The sequence below is a fragment of the Bubalus kerabau genome, chromosome 10, assembly GCF_029407905.1.
Source record: "Bubalus kerabau isolate K-KA32 ecotype Philippines breed swamp buffalo chromosome 10, PCC_UOA_SB_1v2, whole genome shotgun sequence".
Taxonomy (NCBI): Eukaryota; Metazoa; Chordata; class Mammalia; order Artiodactyla; family Bovidae; genus Bubalus; species Bubalus kerabau.
The window spans coordinates 5547538-5564780 of NC_073633.1; the positions used below are offsets into that span (position 1 = coordinate 5547538).

General features: G+C 41.0%; 1 protein-coding gene across 1 annotated transcript in view; it reads left to right on the forward strand.

The window, feature by feature from the left end:
- The window catches only part of REEP5 (receptor accessory protein 5), a 41785-nt gene that overhangs the window by 11537 nt on the left and 13005 nt on the right, over positions 1 to 17243 (forward strand). The window contains exon 3 of the mRNA XM_055536488.1: positions 9279 to 9417. Coding sequence (XP_055392463.1) covers positions 9279 to 9417 — 139 coding nt within the window. The remainder of the gene's footprint in view (positions 1 to 9278; positions 9418 to 17243) is intronic.

A 17243-nucleotide genomic window follows, 5' to 3' on the forward strand; every position in this document is an offset into this window, starting at 1 on the left:
AAACAAATATATTTATGGGACACTTTTAAGATATTTAATGCCTATCAATAATATTACCAAGTTTTGAGAATAAATCAGTATAGCAGAAGTTTAAAAATAGTTTCAAAAATTGCTAATGAAATTACTTTTCTAGCAGTTGAAATCTAAGCAGGGGCTGCAGAAACCTACGTTGACTTCATACTAGCACTTCCTGGTTCTTGGGAGTGGGGCTGCCATCTGTCCCTCTCACAAGGCCACTATATATATCCTACAACTTCTGCTGGTGTGGCCAGGTGACCTAGTGAAGGGATCACTTACATGGCAGAGGTAACTCTAGATTGCTCTCTGCATCTTGATGTGGCCCTCTTTCATCTGGGGAAGGTCAGTTCAGGTTGTTCCTGCAGAGGTTGTAAGGGTGCATGAGTGTAAGTTAAATTTTCCAGTACATACCTGACATAGATATTATATTTACAGAGCCATCAGTTTTATCAGCAGAGGGTTGTCCCAGTAGAATCTGCATCTGCTGGTGTTTTCTGTTTGTTTATTGAAGTATAGTTGGTTTACATTGCTATGTTAGCTTCTAGTGTACAGAAGGTGATTCAGTTTTACATATATATATTTTTTCCATTATGGATTATTACAAAATACTGAATATAATTCCCTGTGCCATATAGTAGGACCTGGTTGTTTGCATCTGCTGTTTTATTGCTTCGGGCATTCATCTTTTAATATTGCCTAGTGAATAGTCTAATGCTTTCTGTTTGGAATTATAAAATGTGGTCCATGGGGTTGCTAGGAGTCGGACACGACTGAGCGACTTCACTTTCACTTTTCACTTTCATGCATTGGAGAAGGAAATGGCAACCCACTCCAGTGTTCTTGCCTGGAGAATCCCAGGGACAGGGGAGCCTGGTGGGCTGCCATCTCTGGGGTCACACAGAGTCGGACACGACTGAAGCGACTTAGCAGCAGCAGCAGCAGCAGCCAGAAGAGGTCTTAGAGATCAAGCTGCTGGAACTGTAGCTACCTTTAACATATTTGGAGACTAAAGTGACAAAATCAGGTTTTACGACTTAGTTCACAAGTCTGTTGAGGCAAAGTCAGGTGTAGGGAAAGGGTATCTGACTCCCCTGGCCTGCCCACTGCCAACATTCCTTATGCTTTATATTCAGCCATTACTGACACTTCCATTTTGCATTTAAAAAAAAGCAAACAGTTGGCAGATATGATCACCATAATTAAACACCAAAATATTTGACCACTAAAAGACTGCTTTTGGCTTTTTTGTATTTCAACTTCCATTAGAGTTGTTTTATAGAGTCATCTTGATATACATTTGCCTGCAAATTTAGCTTATATTATATTAAGTAGTTCATTAAGTCGGTCATTTTGTACTATAGGGGAACACTATTAAAAATTAAAGGAACATGGTATATTTTTTCGTTGTTCTTGTATAGTCATCTTAGAAGACAGTTTCTACATATTTAAGAAGCAGATTTACTGTAGTGATTGTATCCTTCTTTGGGGTAGGGAGGAGGATTGGGTACGACACAAACAGTAAAGAAGCAAATTGCTCCTTTACTTCTTTACTTGTTTAGTTTTTTCTTTGTTTATCTCTTTCTCTGTTGGTGTTCTCTCTTGTTTTGAAAGTACACCTACTCGGCAGCAAAACAACAAGTACTTTTCTGAGTGTCCATAGTTTCTGATCTTTATTTCCATGAACAAAAATCTCTTCTTTCAGTTCACTTCAGTTCAGTTCAGTTGCTCAGTCATGTCCGACTCTTTGTGACCCCATGAATCGCAGCATGCCAGGCCTCCCTGTCCATCACCAACTCCCAAGTCCACTCAAACTCACTTCCATCGAGTCAGTGATGCCATCCAGCCATCTCATCCTCTGTCGTCCCCTTCTCCTCCTGCCCCCAATCCCTCCCAGCATCAGAGTCTTTTCCAATGAGTCAACCCTTCACATGAGGTGGCCAAAGTACTGGAGTTTCAGCTTCAGCATCATTCCTTCCAAAGAAATCCCAGGACTGATCTCCTTTAGAATGGACTGGTTGGATCTCCTTGCAGTCCAAGGGACTCTCAAGAGTCTTCTCCAACACCACAGTTCAAAAGCATCAATTCTTCGGTGCTCAGCCTTCTTCACAGTCCAACTCTCACATCCATACGTGACCACTGGAAAAACCATAGCCTTGACTAGATGGACCTTTGTTGGCAGAGTAATGTCTCTGCTTTTCAATATGCTATCTGGGTTGGTCATAACTTTCCTTCCAAGGAGTCAGCGTCTTTTAGTTTCATGGCTGCAATCACCATCTGCAGTGATTTTGGAGCCCCCCAAAATAAAGTCTGACACTGTTTCCACTCTTTCCCCATCTATTTGCCATGAAGTGATGGGACCAGATGCCATGATCTTCGTTTTCTGAATGTTGAGCATTAAGCCAACTTTTTCACTCTCCTCTTTCACTTTCATCAAGAAGCTCTTTAGTTCTTCACTTTCTGCCATAAAGGTAGTGTCATCTGCATATCTGAGATTATTGATATTTCTCCCAGCAGTCTTGATTCCAGCTTGTGCTTCTTCCAGCCTAGCATTTCTCATGATGTACTCAGCATAGAAGTTAAATAAGCAGGGTGACAATATACAGCCTTGACGAACTCCTTTCCCTATTTGGAACCAGTCTGTTGTTCCATGTCCAGTTCTAACTGTTGCTTCCTGACCTGCATACAGGTTTCTCAAGAGGCAGGTCAGGTGGTCTGGTATTCCCATCTCTTTCAGAATTTTCCACAGTTTATTGTTATCCACACAGTCAAAGGCTTTGGCATAGTCAATAACGCAGAAGTAGATGGTTTTCTGGAACTCTTTTGTTTTTTTGATGATTCAGTGGATGTTGGCAATTTGATTTCTGGTTCCTCTGCCTTTTCTAAAACCAGCTTGAACATCAGGAAGTTCACGGTTCACGTATTGCTGAAGCCTGGCTTGGAGAATTTTGAGCATTCCTTTACTAGCGTGTGAGATGAGTGCAATTGTGCCATAGTTTGAGCATTCTTTGGCATTGCCTTTCTTTGGGATTGGAATGAAAACTGACCTTTTCCAGTCCTGTGGCCACTGCTGAGTTTTCCAAATTTGCTGGCATATTGAGTGCAGCACTTTCACAGCATCATCTTTCAGGATTTGAAATAGTTCAACTAGGATTCCATCACCTCCACTAGCTTTGTTCATAGTGATGCTTTCCAAGGCCCATTTGACTTGGCATTCCAGGATGTCTGGCTCTAGGTAAGTGATCACACCATCGTGATTATGTTGGTTGTGAAGATCTTTTTTGTACAGTTCTTCTGTGTCTTCTTGCCACTTCTTAATATCTTCTGCTTCTGTTAGGTCCATACCATTTCTGTCCTTTATTGAGCCCATCTTTGCATGAAATGTTCCCTTGGTATCCCTAATTTACTGGCATGTAATTTAATCTCTTCTTTACTGGCATGGAAATAAATACTGTTCATGTCTTAAAATGTGTGTTTTTTTCCTTCTAATTTGTATGTGTGAAATAATATTTGAAATGACAGACTCCTAAACAGAGGTAATAGGAAATAGGAAAAACATTTTGAGCTGTCAGGAATTCCTACTTCACATTCTCTGATAAATTCTGGCATAGGAGTGCCAGAAGCACTGCTGTGCATAGTGGTCATAGTGCGTGTCTGCTGTATCGGAAAGGATATTAACATTCTGGTCCATATTCTTCATATTCATGCTTCAAATAATACACCTTAAACTCTGGAATATTTGTTTTTAAATGTAACTTACCACATTTGAAATAGAACAAAGCAAATGGACCAGAAGTAGATTCCTTCCTGTTCCTTACAAACAGCACATCTCAAAGCTTTTTATTGTTATAGGCCTTTTTCACGAATGGTTTTTTTTTTTTTTTGATGTCCTGTCAGTCTGGAAATATAATCAACTTATTAAAATTAAAATCCTATTGATGAGCACAACTAGTTTCAGTAGTAAAGCCAGTGCTCTGAAGACATTTAATATTAATACTTAATTTTACATCATTTGGCTAGTGTGAACTATAGTGACTAAGTTACATGTGAACCACATAGAGTCTGGGTAGTGTGTACACAGGTTTCTTTCGTGTGAGTGATCAGAAGCATATATAATGCACCTGATAATTACTAGCTGAATTAACCTTGGGCAAATAAATTAACTTTTATAATATTCAATTTTCTCTATGTAAAAGGAGGGGATAATTTAAGTTAAACACTAACAGAATCAACATTTTAGGAACTTCTTAATTAAGGGTGGTTACTTTTAATTAACCACCCTTATGGCAGAAAGTGAAGAGGAACTAAAAAGCCTCATAATGAAAGTCAAAGAGGAGAGTGAAAAAGTTGGCTTAATGCTCAACATTCAGAAAATGAAGATCATGGCATCTGGTCCCATCACTTCTTGGGAAATAGATGGGGAAACAGTGTCAGACTTTATTTTGGGGGGCTCCAAAATCACTGCAGATGGTGACTGCAGCCAAGAAATTAAAAGACACTTACTCCTTGGAAGGAAAGATATGACCAACCTAGACAGCATATTCAAAAGCAGAGACATTACTTTGCCAACAAAGGTCCATCTAGTCAAGGCTATGGTTTTTCCAGTGGTCACGTATGGATGTGAGAGTTGGACTGTGAAGAAAGCTGAGCACCAAGGAATTGATGCTTTGAACTGTGGTGTTGGAGATGACTCTTGAGAGTCCCTTGGACTGCAAGGAGATCCAACCAGTCCATCCTAAAGGAGATCAGCCCTGGGTGTTCATTGGAAGGACTGATGCTGAGCCTGAAACTCCAGTACTTTGGCCACCTCATGCTAAGAGTTGACTCATTAGAAAAGACCGTGATGCTGGGAGGGATTGGGGGCAGGAGGAGGAGGGGATGACAGAGGATGAGATGGATGGATGGCATCACCAACTCAATGGACATGAGTTTGAGTAAACTCCGGGATTTGGTGATGGACAGGAAGGCCTGGTGTACTGCAGTTCATGGGGTCACAAAGAGTCGGATACGACTGAGCGACTGAACTGAACTGAACTGAACTTTTAATTAACATACAGGGGAAAACTTACTTAATCATAGTCATGGTTCTCTTACTCATGTCATTGAACTTAAATGATTAAGGAAAAACCTCTCAAGTCATATTTTAACTTATTTTTGCTACTGATTGTTTTTTGTTCCTTGTGTTATTTTTTCCTGTACTTAGATATCAGCAGCTTAAGACATCATTGTTTAAGGAGCAATAAGGTACAATAAGGTTTTGTTTTTCCAAGTTATGAATATGTGTTATGGCTAGTGATTGTCTTCTGTTTTGGTACAGTAGTATACTTGTTCCTAAGCACTGGGCATAATTTTTACTAACAGTTTTTAAATATTAAATCTATTTTTTACTTTGTTTTGCTTCCAGTGACGTTTCTAGTTTGTCTTAACTCATTCAGTGGACCGTTCCCCAAGCACACCTGTGCTGCTTACTTAAGAATGGAAGTATCACTTGACTGTTTTTGATTTTCGGCCCTGGAGCGTCACTGTTTTGGCCCCAGAGCTCAGTACAGCGTCATGCATGGTCAGTGCTCCGCATATGCATGCATTTGAACAGGTCTGTCACTGGTAGTCATGGTGGATTACCTAGACAGGGCCTCTCTGGCCATTTTACCACCAAGAATTGAGTGGAGAAAAGTAATGCTGGTTTGGTTTGGTTTGGTTTGTACTGATGGTAAAGAATCTTATGTATTTTTTCATTGCCTTTTTATCTTAAGAAAAATTACAACAAAGAAGATTAAGCCAGACAGTCTTATTCCCTCTTAGAAGTTACTTTTAAAGTAGCTCATTTAAAATATAGAACATAGGAATAAATAATTGCAAAATGGCTTAACTGGCTTTTTGCATTTATCATCTATATTATGCTTCCCCTTCATTGTAGACATATGCATATATAATACTAAATATAATGTACACACAGCTTATACTCCATACTATTGTAGAAAATGGACATTTTTAACTTAATGACTTGAATGTATTGAAATACTCATTAACCAGGAATAAACTTTGAGTCTGAAAAAGTTATTATAGTGTAAAAAATGCTTAACTTGCAGGGGCTACCTGGATAGCTCAAACGGTGAAGAATCTGCCTGCAGTGTGGGAGACCTGGGTTCGACCCCTGGGTTGGGAACATCCCCGGGAGAAGGGCATGGCAACCCACTCCAGTATTCTTGCCTGGAGAATTCCATGGACAGAGGAGCCTGGTGGGCTACAGTCCATGCGGTCTCAAAGAGTTGGGCACAACTGAGTGACTTTCAATTTCACATCAACTGTCTTTAGTTTACATGATTTCTTTCTAATGAAGTACTTAGGGAATTTACAGTTTACTCATGTCTGTGGGTCACAGAATACTTAGATTCTCTGAATGTAAGTATTTGGAGGGAGAGTCTTAATTTGGAGGGAGAAAATGCTGATAGACCGTATCTACTCGAACTTTGGTTTTTTTACATCTGTTTAATGCTGTGCTTTGGCTGGTTTTGGTTCCTGATCTTACTTTCAGAAGCAGCAGCAAAGCCACAGACGATTCAACAAGGTGGAGGCAGCCAGCGCAGGCACCAGGGCTGCGTGGTCCGGATGAGGGCGGGCCGGTGGCTGCATCTCTGTCCGTGCCAGTCCAATACCAGTGTCAAGACTTTCGGCCAGTCTCCATGTAGACCTGAAAAATGCTTTAAGCAGCGTCCAGGTTTATTACATTGACCTGCAAATAGGATTTTTGGATTTCACCCAACCCTGTACTTTCTGTAGCCTTTTGGATTTGGAGAGTGAAGTACAATTAAAATCCCTGAGTAATTCTCTAATCTCCTCTTTCCTGAATTAACAATGCTATTAATCCTTTATGCTCTGCTTAGCCAGAAGGACTGGAGTGTTCTTATTGCTTTCTTTCTTTTTAATCCTTTGCCTCCTATGATAATAATAAATTATCACCATATTATAATTACTACCTAATAAAGCAATATTTCTGAGTGCTTACCCTGTTTAAGTGCTTAACATGTATTAACTAAGTTAATCTTCATAGCAACACAGTGAGGCTTATCATCCCTACTTGACAGATGAGCTCACTAAGGCCCAGAAAAACTAGCCCAAGGTCACGTATCTAGTAAGTGGTAACACCAGGATACAAGGCTATAAGCCAAGAATAGTAAAATAATGTAAAGACAGATGAGCATTGGGAAGAAATGAAGGGGAAAGCCTGGCTATTTCATAATTCAATGAAATTAATCATCTTTTACTAGTTTTCTTTTTATAGTAGGAAATTCAGTTCAGTTTAGTTTGGTTGCGCAATTGTGTCTGACTCTTCGCCATCCCATGGACAGCAGCACACCAGGCCTCCCTGTCCATCACCAACAGCCGGAGTTTATTCAAACTCATGTCCATTGAGTTGGTCCCATCCAACTATCTCATCCTCTGTCATCCCCTTCTCCTCCTGCCTTCAATCTTTCCCAGCATCAGGGTCTTTTCCAATGAGTCAGTTCTTCGCATCAGGTGGCCAAAGTATTGGAGTTTCAGCATCAGTCTTTCCAATGAATATTCAGGATTGATTTCTTTTAGGATGGACTGGTTGGATATCCTTGGAGTCCAGGGGACTCTCAAGAGTCTTCAACACCACAGTTCAAAATCATCAATTCTTTGGTGCTCAGCTTTCTTTATAGTCCAACTCTCACATCCATACATGACCACTGGAAAAACCATAGTCTTGATTAGATGGACCTTTGTTGGCAAAGTAATGTTTTTGCTTTTTAATATGTTGTCTAGGGTGTTCATAACTTTTCTTCCAAGAAGCAAGCATCTTTCAATTACATGGCTGCAATCACCATCTGTAGTGATTTTGGAGCCCAGAAAAATAAAGTCTGACACTATTTCCACTGTTTCCCCATCTATTTCCCATAAAGTGGTGGTACCAGATGCCATGATCTTCGTTTTCTGAATGATGAGCTTTAAAGCATAGCAGGAATTAAAAAACCTCCCATGTAACGGATGTACATTTGTTAGCTCTTTGGTTCACATGCTTGCCTACTTTTTCCTTTGACTTCCTATTACATCAGCTAGTTTCTACCTGAGGAAAGCTAAAACACAGACACAGTCTACATGTGACAAGCCATTATTTTATAATTAGCTCTCTTCAATTTATTTTGTGATTCTGTATTTACTCTTGATGTTCAAAACACGTTCACTTCATCGTCCTCTCCTCGCCTTTTCCCCATGTCATTAGCAGTCATTGCAGTCAGCTATAATTTTCCCCCACTTGGTCATTTTCTTAAAACACACATGTAGGCAGGCACACATACACCCATGGCTGCTTCTGATTAATTCAGAGGCTTTCTTAGGGGATGATTCAGCATGATTCATCAGACTGTTTCTTTGGCGAACCCCTGTTACCAAGTAGCCAATGTATTTTCAGTAGTTAACTCATTGCATAAGCTAAACAAGATTCATATTTCTTCTAGTTTACTGATGCAGTCCAGCTCAGTTATAAGTATCCAGACATGTCAGGATAGGATAAAAAATTATGGAATCGGGTCTTAGAATGAAGGGATTTTTAGGACTAGAAGAAATTCCTCTGATTCAGAACTAAAAGAAGGTTATTCTAAATTTAGTTCTATTTATTTACATAATGAATTTTGTTTAAGAAGGTAGTTGATACTGAGAAGGTCCTAGTGTTAACTGATGAGGGGAGGAAAGTTCACCGCCTGAGGATCACGTGATGACAGTCAGAACCAATGTTAGTTTTCACCTGTTTGTTACGAAGTATGTTATGAACTCTGGAAAGCGTTCTGGAACTGTGTTTCCCAAGATATTGTCTATCGAAATGCCTACTCACTCATGATGTACTTCAGTTAAAGTGCATAAGAACTGAAGTACATGAGTGAATTCTTAATACGTCCCTAGCGGCAGGACCCCACTTGAAAATGGGGATCACTCTAGTTTCCAGTCATTAGTGCTATTTCCTGGAGCTGTGGTGGAGGCTCAGGCAAGGTGGAGACTCATGGGACAGCTGGTGCTGGCATCTCTGGTGACCAGAGGACTGGTAACAAGTGGTTATAATAGCTTGTCTTGATATTTCTACTTTGCTGTCTGTTTTCATGTTGAATTCACGCATCTACTGTCATGGTACATATATTGCCTGAGTTTTTCAGTTGGTATTAGAGGGCAGCGTGAAAGTATAATGATCAAAATTGTCTCATTGAGATCTTACTACATAATACACTTGCTTTTGTATTGCCTTTCAGAATTAAAGCCATAGAAAGCCCCAACAAAGAAGATGATACCCAGTGGCTGACCTACTGGGTAGTATATGGTGTGTTCAGCATTGTTGAATTCTTCTCTGACCTCTTCCTGTCCTGGTTCCCCTTCTACTACATGCTGAAGGTACGTTGGCTTTTCCTGAACTGCCGTGTTTTCTTTCATCTGTTTTAGTTTTGCTCCCTACCACTAGAATAAACTCGATCTCAGGACCTCTATACAATGAATAGGAACAGATGCTTGAATGTTAGACATCTCTGGCTCTGCCTCAGATTATGTAAACAGGAAGAAAGAACTCAATATAGCTAACTATTTTGTGTATTACCTTGGAAATAGCCAAAGCAATTATGTCTGTAACATGTGTTTGATAATACTGAAAGATGGAAATACTGTGAACTAGCAAAGCATTGCTCTTTGCCAAAATCCTATCTTCATGTGCTCTTGTCTGTGTTTGATGCATAAACATTGCAAATTTTATCAATCCATCAGTTATTCACAGTTGTGGGCTGGAGTCTTTATATCTGGACAAAAAATACTCATTTCTTATATAGGTTTGGAAAAAGAAGATGTGAAATCAGCTGAGGAAGTCATGTTAATAACTCTGGCAGGTCCATTAGTCTGGCATCAGCCCTGCCACACCTTGTGTTTGGCAGAGGACTCACTTTCGTTACAGCTGTGTGAGGAAAGGCAGTAGGAAGTTGAACTTTTTCCTAATGGGGTCTGTGTCAACTCTGGACTTGCATCAGAGGCAAATGACAATGAAGAAGTTCACACCTTTTAATAGAGTAGTTGCTTCTTTCTCTCTAAATGGTGAGTCCTCGAATGTCTTCTGTGGAAGAGGCTCTGCTTCCCATGAACGTCATAGGATGCAGTGCCTCGGGCTCACTGAGCCAGGCTGCCAAGCTGCAGGGGCTTTAAGTCCAGCTCTTACGAATTATGGGTTCTCTTCTTTCCCTTCATACTCTTTAAGTATTTGTTTTAGTAAGAGTTACAAGTGAAAAAGTTTAAAGACTCAAGTAAGAGTACACGTGAAGTTACACAAGAAATAGTTTGAGTTACATATGAAATAGTTTAAAGACTCAAGTAATTCTCTAAGAATTTTGAAGATCTGCATTCCTGCCCCCTATACTGCCTCTCTTAAAAGTTATTTTAGTTTCCCTCAAATCTAATTGTTTCCTTTGTATATTTAGACCTGTTTTGAGTGTCCTTGTTATTTTAACTTGTCCTAAATGTCTTCATTTTTTTTACTTTCTTTTTAGACTTTTTTTCCTTCCTACAATTTTTTCTTATATATATATATTTTTAATTAATTTATTTTTTATTGAAGGATAATTGCTTCACAGAATATTGCTGTTTTCTGTCAAACCTCAAAATTAATCAGACCTAAGTATACATATATCCCCTCCCTTTTGCAACTCCCACCCCTCTAGGTTGATACAGAGCTCCTGTTTGAGTTTCTTGAGCCATACAGCAAATTCCCATTGGCAGTCTATTTTACACATGGTAATGTAAGTCTCCATGTTACTCCTTCCATACATCTCACCTGCTCCTCCCCTCTCCCCATGTCCATAAGTCTATTCTCCATGTCTGTTTCTCCACTGTTGCCCTATAAATAAAATCTTCAGTACCATTTTTCTAGATTCTGTATATATGTGTTCAGTTAAGATCAGTTCAGTTGTTCGGTCGTGTCCGACTTTTTGTGACCCCTTGAACGCAGCATATCAGGTCTCCCTGTCTGTCATCAACTCCCGGAGTTTACCCAGACTCATGTCCATTGAGTCGGTGATGCTATCCAACAATCTCATCCTCTGTCGTCCCCTTCTCCTCCTGCCCTCAATCTTTCCCAGCATCGGGGTCTTTTCAAATGAGTCAGCTGTTCGTATCAGACAGCCAAAGGATTGGAGTTTCAGCTTCAGTCCTTCCAATGAAAATTCAGGACTGATCTCCTTTAGGATGGATGGTTGGATCTCCTTGCAGTCCAAGGGACTCTCAAGAGTCTTCTCCAACACCACAGTTCAAAAGCATCAATTCTTTGGCGTTCAGCCTTCTTTATAGTCCAACTCTCACATCTATACATGACCACTATACATACCAAAAGCCATAGCCTTGACTAGATGGACCTTTGGTGACAAAGTAATGTCTCTGCTTTTGAATATGCTGTCTAGGTTGGTTATGATTTCCCTGGTGGCTCAGACGGTAAAGTGTGTGCCTACAATGCAGAAGACCCGGATCAATCCCTGGGTCGGGAAGATCCTCTGGAGAAGGAAATGGCAACCCACTCCAGTACTCTTGCCTACAAAATCCCATGGATGGAGCAGGTTGGTCATAGCTTTTCTTCCAAGGAGTAAGTGTCTTTTAATTTCATGGCCGCAGTCACCATCTGCAGTGATTTTGGAGCCCCCAAAAATAAAGTCTGACACTGTTTCCACTGTTTCCCCATCTATTTCCCATGAAGTGATGGGACCAGGTGCCATGATCTTAGTTTTCTGAATGTTGAGCTTTAAGCCAACTTTTTCACTCTCCTCTTTCACTTTCATCAAGAAGCTCTTTAGTTCTTCACTTTCTGCCATAAAGGTGGTGTCATCTGCATATCTGAGGTTATTGATATTTCTCCCGGCAATTTTGATTCCAGCTAGTGCTTCATCCAGCCCAGCGTTTCTCATGATGTAGTCTGCATATAAGTTAAATAAGCAGGGTGACAATATACAGCCTCGACGTACTCCTTTCCCTATTTGGAAGTAGTCCGTTGTTCCATGTCCAGTTCTAACTGTTGCTTCCAGACCTGCATACAAATTTCTCAAGAGGCAGGTCAGGTGGTCAGGTATTCCCATCTCTTTTAGAATTTTCCCCAGTTTATTGTGAACCACAAAGTCACAGGCTTTGGCATAGTCAATAAAGCAGAAGTAGATGGTTGTCTGGAACTCTCTTGCTTTTTTGATGACCAGCAGATGTTGGCAATTTGATCTCTGGTTCCTCTGCCTTTTCTAAAACCAGCTTAACATTTGGAAGTTCACAGTTCACGTGTTGCTGAAGCCTGGCTTGGAGAATTTTGAGCGTTACTTTATTAGTATGTGAGACGAGTGCAATTGTGCAGTAGTTTGAGCATTCTTTGGCATTGCCTTTCTTAGGGATTGGAATGAAAACTGACCTTTTCCAGTCCTGTGGCCACTGCTGAGTTTTCTAAATTTGCTGGCATATTGAGTGCAGCACTTTCACAGCATCATCTTTTAGGATTTGAAATAGCTCAACTTGAATTCCATTACCTCCACTAGCTTTGTTTGTAGTGATGCTTCCTAAGGCCCAGTTGACTTCACATTCCAGGATGTCTGGCTCTAGGTGAGTGATCACACTGTGATTATCTGGGTTGTGAAGATCTTTTTTGTACAGTTCTTCTGTGTCTTCTTGCCAGCTCTTCTGAATATCTTCTGCTTCTGTTAGGTCCATACCATTTCTGTCCTTTATTGAGCCCATCTTTGCTTGAAATATTCCCTTAGTATCTCTAATTTTCTTGAAGAGATCTCTAGTCTTTCCCATTCTATTGTTTTCCTCTGTTTCTTTGCACTGATTGCTGAGGAAGGCTTTCGTATCTCTCCTTGCTATTCTTTGGAACTCTGCATTCACATGGGTGTATCTTTCCTTTACTCCTTTGCTTTTTGCTTCTCTTCTTTTCACAGCTATTTGTAAGGCCTCCTCAGATAGCCATTTTGCTTTTTTGCATTTCTTTTTCTTGGGGATGGTCTTGCTCCCTGTCTCCTGTACAAAGTCACAGATCTCCGTCCCATAGTTCATCAGGCACTCTATCAGATTTAGTCCCTTAAATCTATTTCTCACTTCCACTGTATAATCATAAGGGATTTGATTTAGGTCATACAAAGCCTTTGACTGTGTGGATCACAATAAACTGTGGAAAATTCTGAAAGAGATGGGAATACCAGACCACCTGACCTGCCTCTTGAGAAACCTGTATGCAGGTCAGGAAGCAACAGTTAGAACTGGACATGGAACAACAGACTGGTTCCAAATAGGAAAAGGAGTACATCAAGGCTGTATATTGTCACGCTGCTTATTTAACTTATATGCAGACTACATCATGAGAAACGCTGGTCTGGAAGAAGCACAAGCTGAAATCAAGATTGCCAGGAAAAATATCAATACCTTCAGATATGCAGATGATACCACTCTTATGGCAGAAAGTGAAGAGGAACTAAAAAGCCTCTTGATGAAAGTAAAAGAGGAGAGTGAAAAAGGTGGCTTAAAACTCAACATTCAGAAAACGAAGATCATGGCATCTGGTCCCATCACTTCATGGGAAATAGGTGGGGAAACAGTGAAAACAGTGTCAGACTTTATTTTTTGGGGCTCCAAAATCACTGCAGATGGTGATTGCAGCCATGAATTTAAAAGATGCTTACTCCTTGGAAGGAAAGTTATGACCAACCTAGATAGCATATTCAAAAGCAGAGACATTACTTTGCCAACAAAGGTCTGTCTAGTCAAGGCTATGGTTTTTCCAGTGGTCATGTATGGATGTGAGAGTTGAACTGTGAAGAAAGCTGAGTGCCAAAGAATTGATGCTTTTAAACTGTGGTGTTGGAGAAGACTCTTGAGAGTCCCTTGGACTGCAAGGAGATCCAACCAGTCCATCCTAAAGGAGATCAGTCCTGGGTGTTCTTTGGAAGGACTGATGCTGAAGCTGAAACTCTAATACTTTGGCCACCTGATGGGAAGAGTTGACTCATTGGAAAAGACTCTGATGCTGGGAGGGATTGGGGGCAGGAGGAGAAGGCGTTGACAGAGGATGAGATGGCTGGATGGCATCACTGACTCGATGGACGTGAGTTTGAGTGGACTCTGGGAGTTGGTGATGGACAGGGAGGCCTGGCATGCTGCAGTTCATGGGGTCGCAAAGAGTCAGACATGACTGAACAACTGAACTGAACTGAATGGTCTAGTGGTTTTCCCCACTTTCTTCAATTTCACTCTGAATTTCGCAAAAAGGAGTTCATGGTCTGAGCCACAGTCAGCTCCCAGTCTTGTTTTTGGTGACTGTATAGAGCATCTCCATCTCTGGCTGCAAAGAATATAATCAATCTGATTTTGGTGTTGACCATCTGATGATATCCATGATAGAGTCTTCTCTTGTGCTGTTGGAAGAGGGTGTTTGCTATGACTAGTGCGTTCTCTTGGCAGAACTTTATTAGCTTTTGCCCTGCTTCATCCTGTACTCCAAGGCCAAATTTACCTGTTACTCCAGGTGTTTCTTGACCTGCTTTTGCATTCCAGTCCCCTATAATGAAATGGACATCTTTTTTGGGGTGTTAGTTCTAAAAGTTCTTGTAGGTCTTCATAGATTCTTTCAACTTCAGCTTTTCAGCGTTACTGGTTGGGGCATAGACTGGATTACCATGATATTGAATGGTTTGCCTTGGAAACGAACAGAGATCATTTTGTCATTTTTGAGATTGCATCCAAGTACTGCATTTTGGACTCTTTTGTTGACAATGATGGCTAATCCATTTCTTCTGAGGGATTCCTGCCCACAGTAGTAGATATAACGGTCATCTGAGTTAAATTCACCCATTCCAGTCCATTTTAGTTCACTGATTCCTAGAATGTTGATGTTCACTCTTGCCATCTACTGTTTGACCGCTTCCAATTTGCCTTGATTCATGGACCTAACATTCCAGGTTCCCATGCAATATATGTGTTAGAATATGGTATTTATCTTTCTCGTTCTGACTTACTTCACTCTGTATAATAGGTTTTAGGTTCATTCCCCTCATTAGGACTGACCCAGTGCATTCCTTTGTATGGCTAATATTCCATTGTGTTTATATACCACAACTTCTTTACCCATTCATCTGTCGAATGACATCTAGGTTGCTTCCATGTTCTATCTTTTTTAAATAGTGCTGCAGAAAACAATGGGATACATGTGTCTTTTTCAGTTTTGGTTTTCTCAGGGTATATGTGTAGGAGTGGAATTGCTGGGTCATAAGGAATCTCCATACCATCTTCCATAGTGGCTGTATCAATTTACATTCCCACCAACTGTGCAAGAGCATTCCCTTTTCTCCACACCCTCTCCAGCATTTATTTTTTGTAGACTTTTTGATGAGGGCCATTCTTACTGGTGTGAGGTGATATCTCATTGTAGTTTTGATTTACATTTCTCTAATAATGAGTGATGTTGAGCATCTTTTCATGTGTTTGCTAGCCATCTGTATGTCTTCTTTGGAGAAATGCCTGTTTAGGTCTTTTTTTCGCTTTCTGATTGGGTTGTTTGTTTTTCTGGCATTGAGTTGTATGAGTTCCTTGTATATCTTGGAAATTGATCCTTTGTCAGTTGTTTCAGTTGCTATTATTTTCTCCCATTCTGAGGCTTGTCTTTTCACCTTGCTTATAGTTTCCTTTGCTGTGCAAAAGCTTTTAAGTTTACTCAGGTTCCACTTGTTTACTGTTGTTTTTACTTACATTACTCTAGGTGGTGGGTCATCCAATTGGGGAATAAAGCAATAATAAAACTAACAAATATTTTGAGAGGAAAGGAGATTAAGAAAAGAAAGAATAGATATGCCAAGTTAAATAGAAGTAGATAAAGAAGATTTACATATGTTAAAGATTAACAGCAAGGGGGAAAGAACAGTAGGAAAAGCAAACAAAGGAATAAATGTAGAAAAAATAATAATAGGTTTAAAAAATTAAAATTAAAAAGAGAAGAAATAAAAGAGGAAAACTCCACAGAACTGTAAAAGGCCAGCATAGAGGCAGCAGTTTATGACAATGAAAATGTGACTGAGGAAATAAAAAGAGGCTCAAAAGCTTAATTGGATTTCTCAGTGTCAATAAAATCGAGAACTACAACAGAGGAGGAAAAAAAAGGAAAAAAGAAAAAAAATCCAAGTGAATGTACAGAACAAGTCAAAACCTGAAAATAATAAAGGTTTATCTTGAATCACTGCTGTCAGAGTCCTTTCCTGCCCTGGGAATCCCAGTCCACCTTGCCTCCCTAGGATGCCCTCCAACACTGCTGATCATGGACCTGCTGTGGGGCAGCTCAGATTCTCATCTGGCCCTACTCCTGGGTTTTCTTGCCTCCAGTGTCCACAGCTATCAGAGCTGGTGCGTTTTCTTTTGTGGGCGCTCTCAGTGGCCTTTTATATATTCCATAGACACAGAGTCTGCCTAGTTGATTGTGTGGATGTAATCTGCAGCTTGTACAGCTGGTGGGAAGGTTTTGGGTCTTCTTCCTTAGCCACACTGCCCCTGGGTTTCACCTGTGGTGTTATTTCTACCTCTGCACGGGGGTTTAGGTCCTGAGGCTGCCCTGGAGGACTCGGGTTTGCCCCTGTGGGGACCAGGTGTGGAGGTGGTGCAGCTGCTTGGGTCGCAGGGGTTCTGGCAGCACCAGGCACCCAGGGGGGTTGGTGGCTAGGGCAGCAGGAAATATAGCGCTCTAGGAGGGTACAGCAACCAGTATTGGCCAATACGTTCCAGTATTCCTGTCTGGAGAACCCCCTCTCTGACAGAGGAGCCTGGCAGGCCACAGTCTACAGGGTCGCAAAGAGTCGGACAGGACCAAAGAGATCCTGTGCGCATGACACATGACATTTTTTTTTTGCCTGTGGCAGCTCTGTCCCAGTGAGGGTTGAGCGTGAAGGTGGTGCAGCTGCCTGGATTGGGGAGACCGTGGCGGCGCCAAGTGTGCAGGGACACAGACTGCCTCCGCGGCAGGAGTTATGGCCCGATCAGAGGCTTTTTTCCAGCCTCTTGTAGCTGGTGCTCAGGGGGCCTCTTTGGCCAGTCTTTCTTCGTATCTCCGCCCGTTCAGGCACTTAGAGGGATCCCTTGCCTGGGGTCCTTCTCTGTTGTTCAGGCTTCAGGCACTTAGAGGGCCACCCTGGGTGGGGTCCTGCTCTGTAGTTTGGTACATCAATCACTGAAGGGGGCAC